The sequence below is a fragment of the Cydia pomonella genome, chromosome 14 (assembly GCF_033807575.1).
Source record: "Cydia pomonella isolate Wapato2018A chromosome 14, ilCydPomo1, whole genome shotgun sequence".
In the NCBI taxonomy this organism is placed as follows: domain Eukaryota; kingdom Metazoa; phylum Arthropoda; class Insecta; order Lepidoptera; family Tortricidae; genus Cydia; species Cydia pomonella.
Genome location: NC_084716.1, coordinates 1,432,488 through 1,454,161, shown reverse-complemented (window position 1 = coordinate 1,454,161; position 21,674 = coordinate 1,432,488). Strand labels below are relative to the sequence as shown.

The 21,674-nt window shown below is 36.7% G+C and overlaps 2 protein-coding genes across 17 annotated transcripts in view; one reads left to right on the top strand and one right to left on the bottom strand.

Annotated features, from left to right (window-relative positions):
* Positions 1 to 21,674, bottom strand: part of LOC133524685 (neurobeachin) — a 963,862-nt gene that overhangs the window by 95,951 nt on the left and 846,237 nt on the right. The window lies entirely within an intron of this gene.
* On the top strand, positions 5,663 to 7,849 carry LOC133524684 (protein mab-21). Its single transcript, XM_061860789.1, has one exon. The coding sequence runs from the start codon at positions 6,396 to 6,398 to the stop codon at positions 7,491 to 7,493; it is 1,098 nt and encodes a 365-aa protein (XP_061716773.1). The 5' UTR covers positions 5,663 to 6,395; the 3' UTR covers positions 7,494 to 7,849.

Here is a 21,674-nt window from a genome sequence, read left to right as displayed (position 1 = left end):
ACATCGCTCATACGCTCACATTACACGATAGGGAATCCTGTTCGCCATAAATAATACTCGCGACTGCCTGTAACATTGGACGTGCTGTTTTGACCATCTCCTAGTTGCCGACGAGTGACGTGTTTCTAAACATCGTGGTGTACGATCGTAAATAACGTGTACGTTATCGTAGTAGGCTGTGGAATGCTCGGCGATGCCAGCGCATCTAACGTCTAGTGACAAGCTGTTAACAGATGTGGGCGAATGGACGTTTAACTAATTTAATTTGTAATTCAACTTCGATAGTATACTGCGTAAAGTTTTTATAGTTAAGTACTTTTTAATAAGAAGTCTAAGTATTAACGAGACAATATCGTCGGCATTGACAGAGTGAGAGGAGGTGAAGATATAAAAGTTAAATTTCTATGAAAAATATGGCACTTGCACAATTTGTCACGTCAAAGTCGGTGAAGAATTAGCTTGTTCCGAGTATACCTAACAATACTTTTCAGGAAGAAGTCAAATATAAATGATAAAAGACATATAGTATGGCAAGAGTTGTTTGTCAGTGGAGCATAGGCAGAGAGAACCATTGCTTCTTCTTACGCTAGTACCTATTATACTCACAAAAAGAGGGATAAGTATAGTTTTTATATTCTTCTGTTACTAAAAAAAACTTGTTTTAAAAGACTGTAGTATCAATTTTGCATTTGGAGTTTAAAAAACAAATACAAAAAACCTGTTATTACCTCTCGCTTCATAAATCTCTATACCGGTTCGAAAAGATGCTAATATTTACAGTGTGATAAAATCTGAAGGGTTAGAGTGGGCGGGCACTTCCGGCGGAAGGGGCGGGGCGCGCGGCCGCCATTTTGCGGCGCGCGTGCGCGCTGACACAGCGCCGCTGCTCTTTTGGGGATAAAGTGGTGTACGGTTTGAGAACAAATGTGCGGTTAGTTGGTACAGCTACCTAATAACAGATATAGCAATAGTGATTCTTAAGTAATGACAAACAAGATAGTACACAGTGCTGTATTGTCTTGTTGGTCATTGCTATTAATATTAACAGCTATAGATAGCTAACAGATAAAGAACCTTTACCTAATGTTATTTGGAGCCTCGTCTGCCAACAAACCATACTCTGTTTTAGCGGAAGTTGTGATTTAGTTTTAAGGTTTGTTTTTTGAATAAACATTTATTTCATTAAAAAAAATGTAGGTATAGTTGGAATTTTATAAGGTGTTCGAATGTTACACCTCGGAGCTACTGAGAGCTGCAGGGGTAAAGGATTTTTGAGCCAATTTATTCACTGCAATGTTGCTGTTTTAACAAATCTTACATTTAGGTACTAAACGTATTTATCAAAAATATTAATTATTGTGAAAATTGGCGTGAATCCGCGAAGGAGCCGGTAAAATGGCGTGCTCTTGTGTTGGAGGCCAAGACTCATTTTGAGTCATTGCGCCAAATTAGTTATTATGTCGAGAAAACGAAGCGCTCATTTAATCACGGAATTGCCTACTAAACACGACACAAAAACGTAAAAAAAAACAAAAAATATCCCAGTGATCAATTAAATCTAACTAAACATTACAACCATTACAACGATTTCATATAACTGTATCATTTAAAGGTGCGTGGAAGGTAATGAATGAATAAATGAATGAAAATCTTTATTTCGGCAACTAGTGGGTCACAGATAAATACCTTAAAACTAACATACATATTATAACAATATATTTTAAAACTATACCCTACAAATCACATTATGGTTATACCTGTCATAAAAAATGTTAAATTAAATGCCAGGTATTTGCTAGAAGTTACATAATAGGTATAAGATGCTTACCAAAACAAATATCTACGCATGCAATACTTAAGTACCTACACATTAAACCGAGGACTCAACGTGAGTGAAACCTGTATCTTGTTTCTCATACATACACAAGTTAAGTTTATTTGCAGCGATTCTAATAAACACTAGGGATCAAAGACTCCAACGCAAGTACGATATGGTGAGCATGACAGCTTCAGTTATCTTAATGCAAAACGGGGCCGTTGCCGTTGACGTTTAGCTGTAAGTGTAACGTTTATTTTGAAATGAAATGAAATATTTATTAATAACAATTGTTACATGTCGTGTCGTGTGAGTTTGCAATAGTTTATCAATTACAATAATCTTACAAATAAAATTCATGCAGATACAATTATTATTTTATTATTTTATATTGTATGTAATTAATTATTATATTGTATGTAAATTATATCATATTCAAATATTTTATTATGTCACAATAATATTTCACAATATTATTTACCATTTAAATAGTTTAGATTAGTTTAGACAGACTGTTTAGTTTGTTTAGGTTTAGTCTTTATTCTTATACTACAGACTACACGATAGCTTGTTGGCAGTGGATTCCACAAAAGTTGAATAAATAAATACATAACACATGTATCTACAGTCAAGGAATTTAATTTCAGTACCCCTAGTGTACATTTATTCGATTCCGAAACGTGGCGAACGCGTTTGAGTTTCCAAAACGTCCCGCTTGACGCGCTAATAAGACTACGCAAACGCGTTCGTCACGTTTCGCTATCGAATAAATTTACACTAGGGGTACTGTACCTACTATATAGTACTGTATATAGTATGAGGTTCCTAGCGACTTTCATATTGATTGTCACTGTGACAAGGTACGAAATGGTACGGTTTTTTTTACTGTATGTAGTTGTACAACTAGGTATGTAAGTACTTACCTACAAATTGTAGGTATCTTGTGTACATATATATACCTATTTAAAAAATATTTATTAGGTTACTCGATGCCAATAAGAGTGTGGATAACCGAATAAATCTAGTGATAAAAAACAATATTATTTAACAGTAGAAATATGAACTATGAGGCTAAAGGGAAAATTCGGTCTATTTTTGGTTAATTTGATCTGTGTTAAGTCAAATCGATCCATATCGCAACGCAAAATAAAACATAACGAACATTTAACTTGTTTGTTATTTCCCATTCATTCTTTTTCCTACTTGTCTAATGCAAAACGACTTCAAAAGTGCCTACTTGAAATAAATTAATAATGTACAGGCAGCATCAAAAGTAGCGTATCAGACACCAAAAGTACCCAGTTGGCATTCTTTCATAGCCTTGACAGGTTTTTCGTATAAAGATACAAGCAAATCTCGTCCTTATGGCAAGCGACAAACTGGGACGTTTTGCCGGCCGCAGTCACATCCCTATAAAGAGCAATTAAACTACGGTTCCAGATACTGATCGCAAACTGACGAGAATTATTTGGAAAAGTATTCAAGAGTGGCAGATACTTTTGATGTGTTGTTTCATACTCTACTATTGCTGACTGTACCTACTTTCACTGCAGTAGACGTTTAGCTAAAACATTTTCATATTTAGTTCCATTTATGTCCTTTGCATGCTATTAAATACCCGCAAAAAAAGGAAGATTCACTTATTTATTTCCATTTAGTCCCTACCCAATTCCCTTTTGTATCCTTTGCATACCAAAAAAAGAATTAAGTTATTTATATTCCGTTTTCCCGCCGAAAACGACCAGGCGCCCATGAATCGCGGGAGACAGCGGAGTAAATCAAGCGGGCGCGGGGCATCCATCACGCGACGCCGGGCCATCAATCGAGATTGAAATAGGAACACTAAACATGGGGCTCACCTATGCGTGGATGTGGTTTTAATGTGTTTTCTTGATGTGGATATGCGAGATCAATGTGATGATTGACTTTATACTTCGGTCACGAATAGTGTTAAGCTCATAAGCTCCTCAGTTTAACAAATTAGGTACTGTTGAATATAGCTGCATGTGTCAGATGAGGTAAAGCAAAAACGACTTTATAATCTAACATACACTCTTTTAGTTAACTAGAGTTCGTACAAGCTGACTCTTAACTGATTTGGGAAAGTACAAATTGTAGAGTGCGTCCATAAACGTTAAATTGCTGTGAAATTACCTATGACGTTTTCAGTGGCATTTCCACAGTGTCGCTGCAATTCTAGGTGCAGGTTTTAATTAAAAAAATATAAATGACGATAAAGGCCCTAGCACATCTGACACACACACACACACATACACATTTACTTTACCCATCAGGCGATTTTTTTAAATAATTTGATCTGACGTCTGAAAAAATATCTCTGTTTAAAATCGATATTTAAGCAAGATAAAACTTAATATCGTAATAAGACGAATTGTAAAGAGAACTTAGCGAACTCAGCGCCGTCGATTGCACAGAAACGGCTTTCTTCGGAGAAGCATGGCGGTCTTTGGTGTCGGAGGTCAAGATCCGCCTCGGATTGTCGCGCCACAGCAGCGGTAGTAGTGGCAAGGTAATGAGACACCTCGAGACAACGTTGGCCTCGACCTACTATATCTACCGCACCGAAGCACACGCTACTTAGCTGTTTTGAGCTTTCGCAACTGACTGTACCTACTACAGTTAGACCATGCTAAGTTGGCAGCGATTTTGACAGTTCAGACGTTTAAATAACACACAGTCTGAGCTATCAAAATCGCCGCTCAACTGATGAAGAGATATTAGATCCTTTCTCTTTAATCAGTAGTCATTAATTCATTAAATATTTTGTAAGTAAGTAAGTAAACACTTTATTGTACGTACGAGAAAAATAAGTATTGATTATATCAGTACCCCTAGTGTAAATATTTTCGACAGCGAAACGTTACGTACGAGTTTGCGTTAAGTGTCATTTTGTATGAGATTTTTGATTTTCCAAAACGTCCCGCTTGGCGCGCTGTTCAAAAACCCATACAAAATGAGTCTTAACGCAAACGCGTACGTCACGTTTCGTTGTCGACTAAATTTACACTAGGGGCACAGATATACAATAATTGGGTAGTACAAAAGCGAACTTCTCCCTAAGAGGGATCTCTTCTTTTGTATGGGTAGTAAACGAGTACCTATATACTCGAACCGATCATGCTTTAGGTTAGATTAAAGAGTGATCCACACTATGTAACTAATCATACTTTTTTTAAATCTGAATCATCTACCAGGTCCAGAGTCAAAAAAAATTTAAAGGAGATATAGGTATACATCTTGTGAAATAAATTCAATAGGTACCATTTGATCACCAAACACAAAATTAAATCCTAGGCAAAGAGCTTTAGGTTTAGGTACAGTCAAAGAATTTAATTTCCGTACCATTTCGTACATTGTCACAGTGACAACCAATATGGAAGCTGCTAGGAACTCGTACTATTGTCACTGTGTCAAGGTACGAAATGGTACTAAATTTAAATTCTTTGATTGTATCTACACCTAAAATGAAATCCGTACCTGATGGGCCTGATGGTAAGTATCGAACTAAAAGGCACAGGTAGGTAATGTTCTAAAGATAAGCATATATATTTTTCCTAGATATAAATCAGATGTAGGAAAGGAAAATATAATCAAAAGGGTACATAGAATAATAAATAAAAAGAGATTTCCTTAGGTTGGAGCTAGCTGCTTACTACATTACGACAGTCTAGTGAAGTTTAAAAAATGTAATACCTAAGTAGGTATACATATCTACATCTAAGTATTCTAAGTACATGCTATTGTAGGTTCTGTACAGTAATATAATTTAATAAATGGTTTAACTTTAATAATTGCTTATCAAATAGTTTTGTTCTACTCGTAAAAAAGGAAAAAAAAACTGGTTGAGTTTGAATTAGCCTCTAAATCTTGAGCCGTGATGGTGTTACATTTCCATAAATGATGTTGTACAATAAGATAATATCTCAAGCTTGATTTATTGAGACAAGTGGGTTTTGCCAAATTTCCTCTTAAGGTATTAAAGATACAAGGCTTATGAATAATAAGATAATAATTAAAATTAAATTTAAATAACCAGCCACAAAACTTATGTGCTCTAGAAATGTATCTAGGCGTTAATGAAATAGGCATGTCAAACATGTATTGAGATTAGATATTCCAAGCAATTTATAGCTACTTAGACACACAATCATCCGAGATTCATTAGGATCACATCAATTAAATATCAAATTAATTACAAGTGCCCAGTTTACAGTATCTAATCACGAACAAGATGCCTATTAAGTCGATAGATAAAAATGTCGTCATCAGCTTGTTACGGGCTACCGCGTTATTATAACGAGCCGCGCCCGATACCTACCGGCGTGAGGCGGGACGATCAATACCGCACGTTCCCGACCACCTTTACAAACATACACAGGTCTCTCTCTATCAAAGGTACACGCCTCCTTAGTTAGAGCGAGAAAAAGCCCGCCCCATCGTCTCCCCCAACGGGCTTAGAGAAGGCGTACCCAGCCCGGCCGGCTCTTCGGTTCAGTCGACAAAAGACTGCGTGCCGCGCGCGTGCGTACAGCGCGCTCGTCATGCGCGCGTAGACACCATGCTCGTGCCGCCGGAGATGATGGCCGCGCAATCCAAGCTCGTCTACCAGATGAACAAGTACTACAACGAGCGCGTGGCGAGCAGGAAGGCTCAGATCGCCAAAACTATTCATGAGGTCTGCAGAATTGTCCAGGATGTCCTTAAGGAGGTGGAGCTGCAAGAGCCGCGCTTCATCTCCTCGCTCACCGATTACAATGGACGCTTCGACGGTTTGGAAGTGGTTTCGCCGCATGAGTTCGAGATAGTAATATATTTGAATCAGATGGGAGTGTTAAACTTCGTGGACGACGGTTCTCTGCCCGGCTGCGCCGTGCTCAAGCTAAGCGACGGCCGCAAGCGCTCCATGTCGCTCTGGGTGGAATTCATCACCGCCTCTGGATATCTTTCGGCGAGAAAAATCCGCTCGCGCTTCCAAACACTCGTAGCGCAGGCGTGTGACAAATGCTCTTACCGGGACTGCGTCAAAATGATCGCGGAAACAACTGAAGTCAAGCTTCGAATTCGGGAACGCTATGTGGTTCAAATAACTCCAGCCTTCAAATGCGCTGGCTTATGGCCGCGCTCCGCTGCACACTGGCCGCTCCCGGCGATCCCTTGGCCGCACCCAAACATCGTCGCCGAAGTCAAAACGGAAGGTTTCGATCTACTATCAAAGGAGTGTCTCGCGCTGCAAGGAAAAAACTCAGCCATGGAAGGCGATGCGTGGGTTCTAAGTTTCTTGGAAGCAGAAAACCGTCTACTCCAAGGCGGTTGCCGACGGAAGTGTCTAAGCACATTGAAGACCATTCGCGACAGGCATTTGGATCTCCCAGGGAACCCAGTGACTTGCTATCACATGAAGACTTTACTGCTGTATGAATGCGAGAAGCATCCTCGCGAACACGAATGGGACGAGGCCGCGATCGGCGACCGTATAAACGGGATATTTTTGCAGCTGATTTCCTCGCTGCAGTGCCGGCGGTGCCCGCACTATTTTCTGCCTCACGTCGACCTTTTCAAAGGCAAGTCGCCGACGGCGCTCGAAAATGCTGCGAAGCAAGTGTGGCGCCTAACAAGAGAAATGCTTACCAACTCTCGAGCTTTTGATAAGCTCTGAGGCATAGATGCCGATTCGGACGATCACATTCGTTAAGTGAGTGTATTAGTGGTATACCGCTAGACATCGAGTCATTTTTAGTAGATTTAGAGGACTGTTAAGAGTGTATCCAATAGGAGTGTATACGGACTAGTGCGAGTGCTTCTCGAATATTCCATTTGGATCAGACTGTAAGTAGAAGTGATACTATCTAGACTAGGCCTTTTCAACTATTATTTGTGATATAATGTAAATAGCTTAGTTGTTGTACAATTTTATTAATATTTAATTTAAAAGATACCGTGTATTTATTTGACTGAAAAAACTCTAAGTAGGTAAAAATATATATAATTTACAATAAATAATTTGGAAATATATTTGCTTTTTTAAATTATATCCCAGTGATAAAACTACCTAATAATCATCAATAAATTGCATACACCATGACAAAAAGCTATGAATAAACATAAATAATGGCAAAAAATATAAGTATTTGATATTTCATTGCACCTATCTGCAAGTTATCTTGTAGAAATATACTTATTATTTTCTATTTCAAGTACATTTATATTTCTATATGAATTATCTTTATACACATATCCTTATATTTGCATATTCTATAAAATGCTGAAGGGACTTGGGAAATTACAGGAACCAAACCAGAAAAGCTAAGTTATACAAAAATTCTACCGCGTTTTGCAATCAATTATGCAAACAATATTAGGTGTTATATTATTAATACCTTATTATGCATTGAACTAATGTGGTTAAGTGCAGCTAAAATAAAGAATTAGTCTTAAAACGCAATAAACCATTCTTTAGTCATCACCCGGCAATCCATCGTGGCTTATTGTAAAGTCCAGTTATCATAAATATTTATAACAATTTTTGCTTTACATTTTAATAAAACACTGTATTAAAAACAGAAGTGAACAAAACAAAAGTAAAATCAAACGTAGGTAGGACGCTCACTCACAAACTCATGATTCAACCCGACCTTACCCAGTAATCAAACCATATACAGATAGTTTTATCACCGCACCAAATACCGAGAAACAAACCACACTATCTACTTGCGAAGTCTACGACATTGAAGAATCCTCGTACGACATTTGTATGCGGCCTACGGGCTGTATCAGGTTACCTTTATCCACGTAGCTTTAGCAACTATTCTCTACAGTTGCGTTTGCGATGATCCAAGTTTACTAGTACCAGTGTAAAGTGATCTTGAGATCAGTAATAACTATACGTAATCGAAGAGCGCATTTATGTTGGTTGATCTATGGTATGGACTCAGTCGTGCTTGGTTGTATTGGTTTACTCTTCTGGTCGGTTCGGGTTTCATGCAGCCAAGAGTCAGTCTACTATACTTTATGGTGCCCTGGTACATATGTGGATGAAGGAATGGTTACAATAAACTTTTTTATCACTCTACGATAGTTTAATTGTCACGGTTAACTAAATTAGTGCCGTTTAACTATATTAAGTGTATTAGGTACCTATTAATGTATCATCATCTCACACAGAGGGTCCTAGACCCAAACAGGAACAAAATAATTGTGCGTGAGTACACAATTAATGCTCTCCCCGGGATTCGAACCCGGCACCGGGTGTCGACAGTAACTACCGACTCTAAAGCGGTTAAAATACAATATTTATATTTGACGATGCTAACGCAAAGCCTATAGTCCTAAAAAAAAAATAAAACCTGGGCTAATACATTACGAGTTTCTATTTAGTACGCGGTTAATAGAAATCCTACAGGCGTAATAAACTAATGTGTTTATGGCATTCATGTATTCAGATAATAATGCATAATAAATTTGCTATGTCAAAACAGTTTGCACAGAATATGGTTAATGTATTTGATCTACTTATTCATGCAAAAATTATACGTCGCAAGTTATATTCATTCGGTATTGATTATCCAAATTTCAATTAATTATATTATAATGCCTATATTAATACCTAAAAGGTAATTATCACAAGAGTTAACGACATACCTATAAGGCTTTAAGCTATTTACGTGTATAAAATAAACATTAACTTAAACTAATCACACATATATGGAAATGGACTTATAAGGATTGCAATTTAACTATTATAGTACATTTAAACAATTTAATTTCCGTACCATTTCGTACCTTGTCAAAGTGACAATCAATATGAATGGCGCTAGAGACCTCATATTTTGCCACCGTGACAAGGTATTGGGACCGTGCGAAGTGCATGGTGGGGGTAAGTAAAGCGATCCCAGCGCATAAGGTGGTAAAAATTTGAACTAACTGCGGATACCGTCTTTAACATTTCGTACAATTATATGGCTCGAAATGAAACTTTGATTTACGATTACTCCAGAAATATTCATTTAAATTGAATGGTGTCAGGGACCATTGTAATCTGTATGAAATGCTTAATATAACTAACGTATTTATTATGATAATTGTTAATAATGTATCCATGTAAATAGCTTTGCAAATGCCACATATTACGTGATCTTTTTCTAGAAGTTAAGAATGGATATAGTAAGTTATCCTTAAAAGATAGACATTTAACATCGCGGACTTTTTTGTAGACCTATGAATGAGAAACAACCCCACCATACATTGTGTTGTTATAGCTCAAACGGATTAGGCAGCGTTTTCGATTAAAGCTCCTAGCCAGCGTGATTTTTTCCGACAACATCTTTATATTTCAAACAATTTACACAAAACCTTAACAAGTTATATACTTAAGCCTTCCTCAAGAATCACTCTATTGATAGATGAAAGTCGTATGAAAATCCGTTCAGTAGTTTTTAGTTTTGGAGTAGTTTTATAAGATGTAGTGAATTGACGTTTTCCCCTAGACTTGCGGACACTAGGTTGCGTGACAGTCGTGCACGTTCCCAATAGAATGGTACTGAAATTAAATTCCTTGACCGTATGTACTATGTCCCACAGCTACTCAGCCATTTTTCACATCTGGTCTTTATCTTTTCATATTACATATTCTTGGTCAAAGACCAACTGGCGAGGGATTGTATCAACATTTTCTAGCTATGCTGGTTTTGCTAACTACCCTCACTTGGCTTTTGTTATTTACTTTTATGCTAGTTGTTGACTTTGTCTACACACAACGCTCACGAATTCCCATGTTTTGTGACTGGATGGACCCTTTTTATCACGCGTGCTTCCACGATTCCACGAAGACGAGAAAGTGCACCCGATTAAGTGCAGTTTAAAACGTGACCATGTGTTAGATCCAAAACGGTCAAATTAATCTTGTCTTTTAATGTCCCACAAATTTTATAAAGTCGTAAAGCAATCCTCGCAGCTCACAAAATCGGGGACATGTCAATAAAAGTCTCTCGTTCGTATGGAGCGTGGTCACCTTGCGCCCACGCAGGCGTTTGTCTTACGTTACCTTATTCGATATTAAGGCCGACTCTGCTTTTACAATTTGATATAGTATTTGTTTCATTTTATACGACCTTAAGTTGTATCATCAGATCTAGAACTTTTTCCACCAGAAACAAGAGATTGACAAAATTAAACATCGACAAACCTGTTACAAGCAATTCAAGTCAAAGACATATTACCGTAAATTATAATTCACCGAAATGTTACAAGAAAATCAATCAAATGCGAATTAACATATATATTTCTCCTATTTATAGTACTTGACAATAAAAATAAAACTATTGTATATTGTAGGTACCCTAAAGTCATTAGAACTGACTAATATCTCATAGAAGTAGGCTACTATTTCGTGGTTGATATTTTCTTAAACAGTGTTCGTTACCTATTCTCTATAGAGTTGAGGTACCTATGTATCCATAACAATTATGCCCATATTTCATTTTATAACTCCCGTTTTTGCTAGAAAAAGTTCTAGGTCTAGTCATAGAGCGAGATGCCTTATCAGACGACTCCATTGCATTTCATGAGGATCAGTCAGCATCACCGGAACCTTATTGGTGCAGCGGTGCACGCTGGTTCACGGCTGTATAAAAATAAGGTGAAAACCATTTTTTTGTCTATTTTATGTGTATTTGTGTGTATTATGTTGAGTGTTCCACTGCTGGGCAAAGACCTCTCCCCTGGTTCTCCATAACTGTGTTTGCGCTTCCTCCAGCCAGTTGTAAAGGAAGGTGTTAAAGTCGTCTCGCCATCTCCTCCTGGGCCTACCCCACCCATACTTCTCTACCCGCTTGGTGCCTGTATTAGTCCTCCTAGATGCATGCGATAGACGAGCCTGTGACTATTATCACAATTTGATAAATCATAAATGGATAAAGCAGAATAGGCCTCATTGAGTGCGGCTGATATAATGCTGCAATTGTTATGTTGCGTTTGCCTAAAACGAGAGCGCCTGGATTACGTGGGGAGACAAAAAACAGAAACACGAGCATAAGTTTATTGTTGAAAAAGTCGCTTTTAAAGTGAAGTGACTGTATTTTTGTTTGTTTTGTGAATGAGATACTACCCTGGAGGTACCTTTAGCTTTTTAGGGAACCAAAATAATTGAGTTGAGAGAAAGTCTTCTGAGGTAATAAAAATTATTAGCTCCACTATTATGCAGTTGTGTAAAAACAAATAACATTCATGTAAAATACGTATTTTATTAGAGGATTTCTAACGACATGACTCGAATAAAATTAACTATAAAAAAACCACAACGACTATTTAGTAAAAAAGGCTCAACTGGTAAAAGTCCAAATTTTTAAGATATAACACTGTTTTGTAGAAAGCTAACGTAAACCGTGTCCGAAAATGAGATAAAATCACACTTCTACTTCACTCAAGCCTTGAATACGACTTCACAATAATTAGTAAAGTGTTCGATGAGATTAGATTATTTTATTTCAGGCTATAAATTACAATACAAAACTATTACTATTAGCGACCCGCCCCGGCATCGCACGGGTTAACAAATTATCTTCCTCAAGAATCACTCTATCGAAAGGTGAATACCGCATGAAAATCCGTTCAGTAGTTTTTGAGTTTCTCGCGAACATACACACTTTGTTTTATAAGATGTACTTAGTGATAATTAAAATACAAGATGTCCATATTGTATTACATAGAAATTAATAATTAAATTCAAGTAAAATAACTAAAAATATGACACAATAAGAATAATGCTAGGTTTAAGCTAATATGTCAAAGCCATAAACATGGAATATTATTTATTTATAAGTATGTTTTGTTTGTTATCTTGATTATTTATTTCTTTATTACTTTTCGGCCTTAAGTTTGTATTTTGGAACTGCATGTTAGACTATAAAACATGTTTAACTTTAATAAAGATAAACAGCTGTTCTAAAAAAACCGGCCAAATACGAGTTGGACTCGCGTACGGAGGGTTCCGTACCATTACTCAAAAAACGGCAAAAAATAACGTTTGTTGTATGGGAGCCCCACTAAATATTTATTTTATTCTGTTTTTAGTATTTTTTGTTATAGCGGCATCGGCAACAGAAATACATCATCTGTGAAATTTTCAACTGTCTAGCTATCACGTTTCATGAGATACAACCTGTTGATAGACACACGGACAGTGGAATCTTGGTAGTAGGGTTTTTACCCTTTGGATACGGAACCCTAAAAAAGAAAATATTCAAGTGCCTGTTTTCTTTATGAAATAAATAAATAATTTAATATGACGATTAAAAAAACCTGATCATTTTACTTTAACATAATTAACGCATAAACTAGCCTATTTGACTTATAGTGATTGAGAATTTGAGACTCATCAACATCATTATAATTTCCATTTTAACTTTATACGAGACATTAAGACACGAATCACACGAAATGCTGATTTTACTAGCCACGTAACTATTTATAAACGTGTTTTGCTACCGTGGCTACATGTAATGAATGGATACTTATTATTTTTAATTCATCGACTCATTACAAATATAACAGCATAATTCTTATTCTAGCTTCCTGACTAGTATTTCTGTATTGTACTTAAGTTATAATTACTTTATAAAATGTATGGCAACGCTTCTTTATCTATTTTATAATCGGTCTAATGTAAGAAAAACGCTGTAGGAAATTGCTTCCATATCACGAAACTTGTCACAAATAGGTATGTTCACTTCACATTTTTACAACTTAAACGCGTTCCGAACAGCATAACCTAACAGTATGTCGGTTAAAAAAACTTGTTTGCTATGTCACTGTCTTTATAACGAGTTGGATATCGCGGCTGTCAGACCACACATAAAACTATTCATAATAACAGTGTTATAACAAACACGGTTACACCACATAATTAACCGAGGGCGGGCCGCGCGGCGAGAGGGGCGGGGCACTAATAAAATATCAAACACCACACCCTTGTCGAAGGGTTTTATTCATAACACGAGTGTTATAAAGTAGGCCTAGAGGTTTTTTGACATCGACCGACTACATTCATCCAAAAAATATCAACTTATAGCGCCCTATTTCTGATAAGAGAAGTCTGTCTGTAGAAGATAGAAGTAGTGCTCCACAATAAAAAAAGGTTTTATTTTATTGGTATGTTATGTTACATTCTACACTGAAAAAAATAATTAATTGAACCGTATTAAATTAAAAAAATAACTGAACATAAGTAATAAATACAGTTTTACTCAATATCTTACAAACGATTTTGTAAGTACTTATAGCTATAGTAAAACAATATTTATGTATTGTTGTGCAAACATTTCTTTCGGTGTATTTGACGACAAAGTGATTTTAAAATTATGCGCTGACTACAATTACTACATAGGCGATGATACATTATTATAAGTTTTCTTTAATATTTATTTATCGGTATGAAATATTGGCTGATATAATCTCAAGAATAAAGTCGCCAATCAGTAGTATTTCTTCAATTTCTTGGTAAATATTATGAAACTGATAACAGATAAATTAAAACTTAACGTAAAAGTAAATACACCGTAAATCTATAAAAACACTTGAAAATCACAGGCGTATATCATGACCGGGTTTGTTTCCTCGCCGCGATGGTAGGCCTAGAGTTCCGAGCATAATTGCCGGTTCGGTCGCGCCGGCGCGCCTCCTATCGCTTTTATTTATTGTTGGTGTAATTAATTGACTATAATCGTTTAGTATGAATGATTGCTATACAAACATTTATGTTTGTATGATTTATACCCTAATACATAGGAGTAACAGTAAATGAAAATTGTGGGTATAATAAATTAATTAATCGACATGGATATTTAAATCTCATGAACCGTTTTAGACGTAACTTACCTACCCGATAATTTCTGATGGGTACTAGGATATTAAATGAACGAGCAGTTATTACCTCAAATATTTATTTAAAATTAAAAATCAAGGAGTTTTTTTTTCGGCCATATTTATTTAAAATTTAAAATCAAGGACTTTTTTTTCGGCCCGACTGATGGTAAGTAGTCACCGTAGGCTATGGTCGCCTACTGGTGCAACTCCAGAGGTGTTACATGCATGCTGCCGACCTTTAAAAATCTGTACACTCCTTTTTTGAAGAATCTCTCTGTAGACCCTCGGGAAAACCTCGGCAGAGAGCTTGACAGCCGGGGCGTCCTCGGGAGGAAGGTCCCCTTAAGCCGCACAGTGCGCAACCATTTACGACTAGGTTCATTTTTTTTTTTGTAAAACTAATAGAGAATTCTCTTGATTGAGTTATGTAACCCATCTGTTCTGTATAAAAAATACTTATATCATGTTGGTTTATATTTTATCTCTTCATAAGATTTAACTTACAAGTAGGTACTTAATATAGTCAATAAAAATTGAAAGCGAATGTAAACCAAGCACCGTCACAGCCTAGATAGTCGAGGCTGATCTGCTTATGGTCGAGGCAAACACAATAAAATCTCCAATCGTATTGTATTAGATTATTCGATAATCCGCAATGCGACGATTAGAATGCATCGATTTTGCCTTGTGTGCAGTAAGTAACACGATTCATGCGAGTGCGGACCGAGTGTAGGATATTGGCACAGACTAAGTAATGGTATTATCATACAGAATGGACGCTTCACCCCGCCCCGAATTGAATCACCTAACCACGCGGAAGCAGATTGATAGTCTATTGACAGAATTTGATAAAATGCCGGCGGATTGTGTCTTGCCAATTTATAGTATATATCTCCTTGATCGTTCCCTCACTGCTGAGGAGCTTTAGGTATCATAAAAAAGTTTTTTCGACAATATAATGTAAGTACTACACCGAGCAAATGCTGCTCCTTCTCGTATCATGAGACGCACGCAGAGACAGTACCCGCCAGAGTGTAAGGACCATCAAGAGTTAATGAAATCTAAAATGTACAATACTAATCTTCATCTGCCCGCGCCATTAGCCATCATCTGGTGTCGGCTCTCCTTGCTCGTTATAGCATTCCGGGAGACTGAGCGATATCTGGGTATATATGTGCTTGCTTCAGGTTATTTTGGACTTCTGTTCTTTGGAAAATATGCCAGACTATTGGGTAAAAATCGTAGCCTAAATATATCATAGGTATTATTTCAAAATCGAAAGCCTCAGCCGACCTAGACATGCAGATATCGATGCGCGCAATTCCCAATGCAGTCGTATAATATTACAATTTGCCGAATGAATAATGCAGCGCCGATCCCGCCGGTTATTGGACTTATGCGCATAATTGTATCGGTAACCTGTTGGTACGGAGTACAGGTGACAATAGACAGTTAAGTTTTTAACCTAAATTGAGGATGAAACTAAAGGCCACCGCTGATAGAATCTGCTGGAGGTTCCTTTTAATTCGATAAGCGCCGATCCCTGCCGGTTATGGACTTCTGCGCATAATCGCATCGGTAACCTGTTGGCAAGGAGCTCGGAGTAAGTACGTTTTTAACCTAAATTGAGGATGAAACTGGGGACCATCGCTCATAGAATCCGCTGAAGGTTCTTTCCATCTCGATATGACAATTACTAAATGGGTATTTTCTAAGTAGATACCTATTATCGTCTACACCCTGGTAAAAATATTATTTGCAATTGTGCATAATCGTATCGGTTAACCTGTTGGTATGGAGGTCACAACAGACAGTTAAATTTTTAACCTTAATTGAAAATGAAACTGAGGATCACCGCTCATATAATCCGTTGATGATTTCTGCCATCTCGATATCATACAGTTACTACATAAGCCAACGTATTCTCTTAGTAGAATAAGTACCATCGCCCACACACGGATTAACTGCCAATTTGAAAACTTATTGTAAAGACATAATTTAAACAAATAAATACACTTATGAATATCAAAAACTACCACTGGTTCTCACCTACACCAGATAATATAAAAAGTGCCGCTTGAAGACTAAATATTTGAATTTTGCACTAAAAAACAGGTGCGACAAAAAGTGACTATAAATTGTAAATTTTTTAATAGCTGCATTCACGAAGGTATGAATAAAATCCGTAAAAAATGCCAGTAATTGTAATCTTTTGTAGCATGCGTAGCGTCAGCATAATTCTGACAGTAACAACTGAATTAAATAACAGAACATAAGCGAATGAACTAAAAATGCGTTTATGGGAGTTTTCAAAATATAGTGTACCCCATTATCGTGAGTTGTTAAGAAAAGTTAATCGCTGTCAGTTTTGTAATGACAATTAAGCATAAAATCTTTATGAAAATAACGTTTTTGCCTTTTTTAGGGTTTCATAGTCACCTAGAAACCCTTATAGTTTCGCCACGTCCATCTCAGTTCGTCCATCCGCGGCTTTGCTCCATGATCGTTAGTGCTAGAAAGCTGCGATTTGGCATGGATACTTAAATCATGCATGGCGACAGAACGGTAAAATAAAAACTACAAAAATATTTTTTTACGGGACCTCCCATACAGATTTTTCTTTCCTTTTAACCAATAGTGTGGAGTATCGTTGGGTAGGTCTTTCAAAATGAACAAGGGTCTCCTAAAACCATGTTTTGGTAAAGTTAGTATTTTCGGAAATAATCGCTCCGAGAAAAAAAAATAAGGGTCGGGCCTCTAGCTTTTGAACCATGGGTCCAAAAAATTTGAAAAAAAAAAATTAGTGAAACAAAAACTTAGTAAATATTTTCAATGAAAACTATAGCGAATATGATCGGGCCAGCCGTTTTTGAGTTATTGCAAAAATCTTCTTTTTAGTAAATAGGTGTACAAAGCGCTGCGAAGGTACTCCCTTATGCTTGTAATGTACATGATACTTAATTAATAGCCCCCGTTTGGCATGTTCTGACAGAATGGCAACTACGAAACCCTACACTGAGCATAGCCCGAGATGCTCTTGGCCGATTTATTACATTGTAATATCGCTTATAGTTTATGAATTGAACACCAGAACCAAGTTTTTATTGAAATGTAATGCTTAATTATAGTTACAAAATTGACAGCAATCAACTTTTCTTAATTAACAACAGTACCTCAACAAGACCTCAGAAAAAATTTCTCGGGTAAGTAATGAAACGTGGTATATTCCATAGAACATATAAACTAATAGTATAATATTTAAAAGTATAACATTCACTAAGAATAACGTTTATAACGAATAACAACGAAAATTATAATTTCATAATCAATAACACCCTGTAAGTATACTATCATTTATGATAAAATTCATGTAATATAATGTTGAATTAATATAACTTTAAAAATATATAACAAACATTACCAATAATAATCTAAAAAAGTAACATACTAATAAACGCCTCACAATTCTCCAAAAAAATAAGTCAGTTCAATTAGCTCGCAGTTCACCTAAACACGCTCCTCCTCGCTTCGCTCGTCGTCGCACCTATCTATACTCCTGTCAAACAACACTCTTCCGTGACAGTATCTACACGCTCTGCTGCTTTATATTCAAATATTATTTAAAATGTTATTCGACATTTTGATATGTATACTAAATGTAGATTATTTCAAACGGAATTATTTCTTATGCTCGTTAGGCGAAACAATGATATATTTTATGTATGTTATATCATTATGAGCTTATACTTTTTGAAAATAGACAATTCGTACATTATACTTAACGTTATTATACGTTATGAACGTTTGTAAAGTAAAATTATACCAAAAGTGCGTATACGTTTCATGACGCACCCAAACTCCAGAGCTAAGCTACATTCGAAACATGTCGATAAGGCCATTTAGTACCCAGTAAATGGCCATATTAGATATAATGTTGTCCTCATAGGTAGCTCTCAGTCTATTTGACCGGGTCGCTCGGGTCATCCATTAAAGTTCATTTAGTAATGCCACTAGTATACCTTTTCGTCGGTGGAGTTTCAAAATAATCTTTCCATATACTTACTAAGATGATAATTTAGCGATATTATGATGCTACACAACTTTGATGTGTCAGTATCTTTGTCCAACATTACGACAAATTAAATACAGCTATACTCATTTTATTACCCAGTAATAAAGACACTAATATTACGATTAAGTTGATGGAGCTTGTTTGGAACTTACCTACCTATACTTGTGAATAAAATGTGTCCATCTGTGATTTGCGTATAGGCTAGTATAGTGATAATGATTACCTATACGAAATTGGATAATATGTACATATGTTTAACATGGTTTAATGTGCAGTCATAAAGACACAGGCATGAAATTTGTCATCTATTGTACTAACAATATGTTTTATTTATTATCAAAACAACCTACCCTACTTACATCATAATTTCGGTAGCAAGAGACCATTTTATATTATAACCATTTTCTATAGTAATAAAGAGAAGAGTAACAAATGTGACAAATTTATCATTATTGTCTTATAGGTAGAGTATTTTTTCTCATTGCAGTAAATTGAATTGAACTTGATAGATTTCTTCCTAAAAACGGTTGCAATATAATAAAAATTCTTAAAATAGATCTCATTTCCAGGAGTCCTAGGAATCCTAATCCTGGTGATGTCATGCTGTTTAGCCTTCAGTCATTGTATTTCAAATGCTGAATATAAAGTCGAATGTCTAGACGAATTGATCAAATACAGATCTAGGCCGAAACTGTGTCTGTCGAAACCCTACAGAAGTCTTAAGATCAATGTTAGTTAGGTATAGTTTTATTTTATGTTCTGTATTGTAACTAATTTATTTGATGCAATGAAACAAAAGCGGGTAAAAACACTAAAAACACTAAAAACATAATAAAACCACGTAAGCCACGTCGTGACATCTTAAAATTCCTTTCCTATCTAACTACATATAAAAAAAAAGTAATTCCACTACTTGAAGAAAAACTAAGTAAAATGAGAAAGCGCCTACCATCTGCTCATCTACCCCGGAGAAATGAGACCATTTCCGACAGGGTCTATCAAGTGAGTGAACATTTAGACTACGATCATAAAATCAACAAAAAAACAAATATTATCGTTATTATTTAGGTAACATTAGCCTAGTATAAAAAGCAGTGTAACATACTAGGGCCGGTAACAAAACACCGGGCTTAATAATATATAATAGGAGCGCGTCGTGCCCGCTCACGCGGGTAACGCGAGGCGACGTGCGCGCGCGCCGGTGAGAGCGAGCGCGGGAGCGGACGCGTTAGCGATAGCGGGAAACTGGCCATGCTTTGCTTACCCGTGACCCACGGGTACGCACACTCCGAGCATGCACGGTCGACGCTGACGCCGACCACCATACATTGGGTAAAATAAACGTACCTATGGCGGTCGGCGTTAGCGTCAAGAGTGCACGCTTGATGCGTATGTTTCGTGGCAGAGGAGTTAAGACTCTGGCGCGTTCTTTTAGATACTTGACTGGCAATCAAAGCAAGTCTGACACCCACCCAAACAATGACAGTTACAAAAGCCACCAATTTAATATCTAGCATGTCATAGTTGAGTTCATCCCGTGTTGAAGGAAAATAAACTGTGGAAAGATACTATGTGATGTCGTCGAATCGAATTAACGAAGAAAAATCTAGCTAATGAACTTGACTTTTGTTTCTGTATGTACGTAAAATGGGCCCGAAAACTAGGTAAATTAATACAAAAATAAGAATCAGCCTACAATAGTCGCGGTTAGTGGAGCCCCACCTTAAAGCATCCGCCCGGAAAATATTGAATTTTAGTACAAACGGGCGGCCGCGAGTTATCGCAGCCATTGTTGCCGGCTCATGTTTGATTTGAGAACAATGTCCGCCTTTCCAAGCCTTTATTACCCAACTACGCTTCAACTAATCTCAAATAATTTAACCTCATTTTCTATTACTACATTAGCCCTGCCATCGGCAATTATGCTAAACGGTTCAAGACATTCAGCAAGATATTTCACTTTAAAACACCCGCGATAAGCGAACCCAGCTGCATTACCCATTTTTATAATTTAACAGGAATTTCAAAACAAAAATACGGCTTCAAAACACTTCGCAAAAACTTTTTTTACTGCGGTTCCCAGCGATAACGGGCGACGGCCAAAAGCATTTCTGTGTCATTCAGCCAAAAATAAGAAAAAAATAAAACAGAGCGACCGTGACGCATACGACGACACATTTTTCAATATCGACGAAAAAAAGATAAATTGGGCGAAATACACATCGCTATCTTCGATCGGGCCTTTATCAGGGTCGATGTTTTGAATTTAAGAGCGGTAAAAAACAAAAAACGGTTTGCATCTGTCTATTAATAATTTTGAAATACGAATTTGAAGATTTTGTCTGACCAGTTATCGTCGCTATTGTTTTAAGCAGTCCACGCATGATGTGAGACAAGGAAGGCAAAGTTTACACAGGGTTATTTAATGTGTGTAAGAGGGATAGAGGAAGCTATGATGGACGGTGCGCGTCCAGTGACGTGACAGGGCTCGTAGCTCAGGCCGCGGCGCATACTATCTCATCCTTACACTAAAATAAACTTTCGTTTACTTTTTATGCGTTCCCAGTATATTTAGATTTTGTCGCAGCGTTAAAAAAAGTGTTAAGTGGATGATTTATATTAAGTGCGGTCTGTTATGGGCGGCTTCCTGTGTAATTATTCAGTGAAGAAGTGTCCTGACCCCCATTAGAAGCCGTTCCTTAAGAATAATTCATAACTTTTTTGAGGAACTGTTCGCCGCTAAAGCCTTTTACTGTTATGACGCTCCCAGACTTGATATAGCTGTATAAAATTATAACTTGAATTTATTTGAAAATGAAACGTGCTATAAATAAATATGAAGAAATACCAGAAGCTATTTACTATGCGTTATTTGTTGGAACATGCACGACCACCTATAAGCAAAAG

Bases quoted from the DNA above. Each gene is read 5' to 3' on its own strand.
- LOC133524684 (XM_061860789.1), top strand. From the start codon at position 6,396: ATGCTCGTGCCGCCGGAGATGATGGCCGCGCAATCCAAGCTCGTCTAC.